The sequence below is a fragment of the Nicotiana tabacum genome, chromosome 9, assembly GCF_000715075.1.
Source record: "Nicotiana tabacum cultivar K326 chromosome 9, ASM71507v2, whole genome shotgun sequence".
NCBI lineage: Eukaryota > Viridiplantae > Streptophyta > Magnoliopsida > Solanales > Solanaceae > Nicotiana > Nicotiana tabacum.
In genome coordinates this window covers 38,430,716-38,436,486 of record NC_134088.1, presented here as the reverse complement: position 1 = coordinate 38,436,486, position 5,771 = coordinate 38,430,716, and the positions used below count along the sequence as shown (strand labels likewise).

Below are 5,771 nucleotides of genomic sequence, written 5' to 3'. Positions count from 1 at the left end.
TTTTGATTAAATTGCGCATTGTTTGACTAGTTTCGGATCGTTTGGCTTTGAGTCGAGAAGTTAAAGAGTCATTGGAGCCGGTTATGGAACTTTGGAGCGAGGTAAGTCTCCTGTCTAACCTTGTGAGGGGGAAACTACCGCCTAGGTGATGTAGTGGTTATGTGCTACTAGTTTCGGGTGCTACGTACGCACGAGGTGACGAGATTCCGTACGTAGCTAAAGAATATTTATGTTCGGCTAGACTTAGGACTTTATAGTTTCGGGTGAACTCATTCTGCTGGCTTAATTAATTAAATTTATAATTGAAATTGATTTAGAAATATATGTATATATTAGAAATATATGTATATATTAGGTCGAATTATATATATATTAGGCCGAGCCTTATCACCTTGAGTTGTTGGCAAGTTATTTGAGAAACGGTAAAGGTTATATTCACTTTATGCTCATGTACTGTATTGTAAGCACGTGTCTCGTAATTCGATAAGTTCCTTCCTTTCTTGTGGAGCGGGCCGAATGACTCGGCAGTATAATAGATGCATCTATGGTTTGTGCCGCTCGACCTTCGGCAGTGTACATATTATTCTGGATCGGGCCGAACGACTTCGGCATAATCATGTGTTATATCGCTGGCACTGCGAACATTCACGAGATTATCTTTTCACTGATGTCCGACATTTTATATGGTACTTCTCATCCGTTTGTTATTTGTACTTGATACATCTAAGTTGTTGAGGTAGAATACAATACTGAAAAATTCATACTTTTAAAATAAATATTTTGAAAATTAGGCAACTTACAGATTTATCCCATTATTGTTGTGTGCTTCACATCTGCTTATGATTTATTATATTGCTTTGTTGGACCTCTAGTAAGTGTCGATGTCTACCCCTCATCACTAATCCTTCAGGGTTAGGTTAGATACTTATTGGGTACACGTTAATTTATGTACTTATGCTACACTTCTGCACTAAATGTGCAGGATCTGACAAGTTCAATTGGTGGTCATTTTGGAGCGTAGGCGTAGCTACTGAGGAGACTTTATGGTGAGCTTCATTCCAGGCTACGTATCACAGCCCACAGAGTTTTCATCGTACCATTTACTTTATCCTGTCTTATTTATATTCCAGACAGAAGTTGTATTATTATTGTACTCCTTCGTAAATGCTCATGCACTTGTGACACCAAGTTTTGGGGGCGTTCTAGAATTTGTTATGGATTGTTTTACACTTTCACTTATTATTTTAATGAAACTGTACGTAACTACGATTTATTGTAATGCACTAACCTCGTTATCTAAGAAAGATTCGTGATTTTAAAAATGATAAAATGAATAATTAAGTGTTGGCTTGCCTAACGGTGATGTTAGGCGCCATCACGGCCTATAATGGATTTTGGGTCGTGACATTGCTAATGCTAAGATACTTGTTGAAGTAGCAAAAAGAAGCCTTCAGACTTTAAGAGTTGATCGATGTGATCCACTTAACGATAAGGTATCTACATTTTCTTCAAGCATGATATTCTAATACTCAATTTTGATGAGCCCTATGCTAACTCTAGAAGATCACGGCATAAAGTTGTTGATCATACTATTTTACATTATTATCGTGTGGACGTATTTTATAAGATTATTGATTGGTAACTTCAAGAACTTAATGACCTTTTCAATGAAGGGACAAATAATTTGATTCATGGAGTACCTTTCCTGAATCCAGTTTATTTATTTTCTAATTTTGATATGAAGATAGTGAAAATGGCTAAATTATATCCTGAGGACATTGATGAATTTAATTTGGATGTCCTTGAGAATAAACTTGCTAATTACATTATTGATGTACATTATATTGATAAAAAATTCTCAAATTTAGGTGGACTTGGTGAACTTTCAAGAAAACTAGCTAGTTGAAACAAAGAAGAATATTACATATACTCTTTGTAATCCACTTGGTGAAATTAGCTTTGCTTATGCCAGTTTCCACAACCACCGTTGAAAGAGCATTTTCTACGATGAAGTTTATCAAGAATGACGTGCGGAATCGAATGGATGATGAATTTTTAGATAGTTGCATAGTGCCTCGTGTAGAAAAAAAAATATTTTGTACTATTTCTAACGAGTCTATTATAAAAATATTTCAAGAGATGAAACCTAGTCGAATACAATTATAATAGTATATTTGGATTATGCTTTCACTAGTATTGTTTTATGTTGATTTCTTTATATTAATTTTGATTTATACATTTGTTAGTTATATTACAAGCGTTTGTATTATTTAGCAAAATATTGAGTATTTTAGCTTAAAAGTTTTCGGTGCAAATTTATTTTTTATTCACTTATCGAAAGTTTGAACCCTTCGTGACCCACTCGAAAGTACATCAAGCTAGAATTTAAGTTGCCAACCTAGCATGCACGAATGACCACACATTCTCATGTATTCGAAAATTCTTATGCGTAGAAACTCTATATATATCTACATAAGATGTTTGTCAAACAGATCGAGATATCCATTATATTAGACACAAGTCAAAAAAGCTCAGTAGTTTAACTGTTTAAACATGGAGTCTCTTTACTCTAGCATCCATTACTGGCTTGTTGACCATCCGAACATCAGCCAATTCGAGTGGAAACAGGGCCACAATTTTGGTTCCTCCCTACTTTTCCTCACACTATCAGTGTCTATCTACTTGTTCCTCACTCTATTGTCCCTCAGATTGTCAACATTACTTCCCAGCATCTCTACTACCACCATGCGCCCCATTACAGCAGTCCACAGCCTTATTCTCTGTCTCCTCTCTATAGTCATGGTCATTGGCTGCAGCCTCTCTATTCTCCGGCAAATGCCACCCAATGATTGGACGTGGGTCGTCTGCTTCCCCGCCAATCATACTCTTACACGTGGACCAGTGTTCTTCTGGATTTATTTCTGCTACCTTTCCAAGATTCTTGAATTCATAGATACCCTTCTAATCATACTCAGCAGCTCTCGCTCGCGAAGGCTGTCGTTCCTCCACATCTACCACCATGCAATTGTGACTGTTCTTGCTTATATCGGGCTCCAGGCTTCTCAGTCGCTGTTAGGTCTTGCTGTCATCGTTAATTCTTCAATTCACGTTCTAATGTATGCCTATTATTTCCTCTCTGCTATAGGAAAAAGGCCGTGGTGGAAGAAGGTGGTCACAAACTGTCAAATTGTCCAATTCATGTTTGGCTTTCTATGTTCGGCTATAATGTTGTATTATCACTTTACTAGTGAGTTTGGATGCACCGGAGTTAGGTCTTGGTGCTTCGGTTTTGCGTTTAATGCCTCACTTTTGGTGCTCTTTCTTGACTTTCATTCCAAGAACTATACAAACAACATCAAGAAAGCGCGTGACAATGAGATGGACAAAGACAAATAACTCTACCATAGCGACTAGTTTGTACTCCATGTATCCATTGATTATTTGTACTGCTTGCCTACTTTTTACTTCCCATTTTTTTAGAAACAACTACCTATTGGTGGTTGACTTTATTGAAATAAACGAAACTAAGTATCATAGGGGATTAGGCCAAAGTCGTTCCTACGGATAGAGTTCAATTCTAGCATGTAGGAAATGAGTCGACTAATGGGCCTTTATTTTATTTACGTTGATTTCTTAAATCTATCTTAATTACAGTAGAGCAAAAATAAGAGATTTACTTCCCTTCTGTTTCAATTTAGATGACCCACTTTCTTTATTAGTATGTTCAAAAAAGAATGATATATTTTTACAATTGAAAATAATTCAATTTTAAACTCTTTTTTTTACTCGTTTTACTCTTAATGAGAAGTTTTTATAACCATATAAATGTCATGGTCCCTTAAGCTTTTACCCCTCAAGCTTTTACGATTACAAGTTTTAAAAGTCTTCTTTTCTTTTCTTAAATTCCGTTCGGAATCAAACTACCTCATCTAAATTAAAACTCATCTAAATTGAAACAGGGGAGTAGTAATTAAAGGTCAACTCCTTGTTTTGATTATTCTACAGGAGCGAACTAGGTGCTCTTTTTTCTTGCTTACTGAAGAGCTAAAGTTCAATTTTTGACACTTCTACTTCTCTTTTTTTTTTTAAAAAAATTATTTGTCCTCAACTCGACTAGCAAAATAGCAGAATGTATTCATCTAGTTCGAGGTCAAAGTCATCTTCATCGAAAAGTCAGTTTCATTATTGTAGCATCCTGGAAATTTTTTTCTAAATATATATTATGTTCCCCTTCATAATCAAATGTGCATAGGGGTGTTTGCCAAGTTGAGAAGGTTTATAATACCTAAATCTCTAAGTTTGAACGGTTTATGTGGATATTTAGAAATGGGGAAGGTGGTTTGAAGCAAGTTAGAAATGATAATAGTAAAAGATGTCCAAGTGAAACAAGGCCTAAATTCAAAAGTATATATATATCCCTTGAATATAAGGAAATTGTCTGTGGTTTAAACTTGAAAACAGTAGCCCCGAAGTCTAGTTCAAGCGCTTCAAACCTTTCGTCAATTCGAGCTTCATACAAAAAGTTACAGTTTTGTTTTATCGAATGGTGGCAATGCAGACCCAGGCGTGCGATAGGTTCGCGACGCGAGCCATAACTTGGGTTATAAATATCACACCTCTTTTTTTCGGAGATTATGAAGAAAAAAAAATTTTTCCAATTAAAATGATATTATTTCAAAAGAGATTATTTTTATTTATTTTAAGGAGTCCCCATTTGGAATTATTTGATTTTAGTGTTCCAAGTCACCATTTTATTAATCCATAATCAAGGAGAGTTTTCACTCCATTTATGGTCTGCGAGAAGACTGGGTAATATAATCTGTTATCCGGGGAGAAGGTGTAACGCACTCTCCGAATTCCGTGATTTTAGCACGGTCACTTAACAATTTACACTTGGTTTAATTAATTCGGATATTCTATGCTTTTAGGGATTTTATGCATTTCTGCTTTTAAAAACCACTTTTATTTGCTTGTTTAAAGAATTATGGAATTTATCATGAATAAATCGCGAGAACTGCACCCTTGATGTGTTTGAATGTCAGAAATTGTGCCATGCACACGTGCCCACAATTAATGACATTTTTATTATTTATTTGAAGTTAATTGATTAAGTTGCATAAACGCACACCTAAATTTGGAGTTACGTATAACAGTTATGTCACGAAAATCATACTCATAATCATGATGTTATATTATTTATCTTACTTAAAAGTAACTAACGACATAATGGGTTATTTTCCTAAAGTAATTTGAGATATTTGTGTAACGATCCAACCAATAATTTTGAGTTTTAGCGTTTCGTTCAGTGATTCGAGGTCTTGAGTTGCTTCATATTGTGTATTGCGACTTGCATGCATGGTCGGATTTATTTTTTGGGTGTTTCGGGATGAATTCGGATGAGTGATTCTCACTTTAGAAGCTTAAGTTGAAAATATTGACTGAGGTTTGACTTTTGTGGAAATAATCCCTGAACGGTATTTCGATGGCTCTGACAGGTTCATATCGTGATTTTGGATTTGAGCGTATGTCCGGAATCGAATTCGGAGGTCCGTAGTTTGATTTGCGTTGTTATGCCGAAAATTGGCAATTTAAAGGCTTAGAATTTTGATAAGTTTGTCCGTAAGTTTATTTTATAGCCATTGTATTTGGAATTCTGTTTCGGGACGTGCAATAGGTCCATTTTATTATTTGGAATTTGATTGCCTAGTTTTTCATCATTCTGAATTGATTTGATAGGAATCGGACGAGCGGTTGTGTTTTTAGAAATTCAT

The 5,771-nt window shown here is 35.3% G+C and overlaps 1 protein-coding gene across 1 annotated transcript; it reads left to right on the top strand.

The window, feature by feature from the left end:
* The first annotated feature begins 2,485 nt into the window (after positions 1-2,485).
* LOC142164208 (fatty acid elongase 3-like) lies at positions 2,486-3,693 on the top strand. Its single transcript, XM_075221627.1, has one exon. It carries the CDS (start codon positions 2,554-2,556, stop codon positions 3,394-3,396), a length of 843 nt encoding a protein of 280 aa, XP_075077728.1. The 5' UTR covers positions 2,486-2,553; the 3' UTR covers positions 3,397-3,693.
* Positions 3,694-5,771: the final 2,078 nt, after the last annotated feature.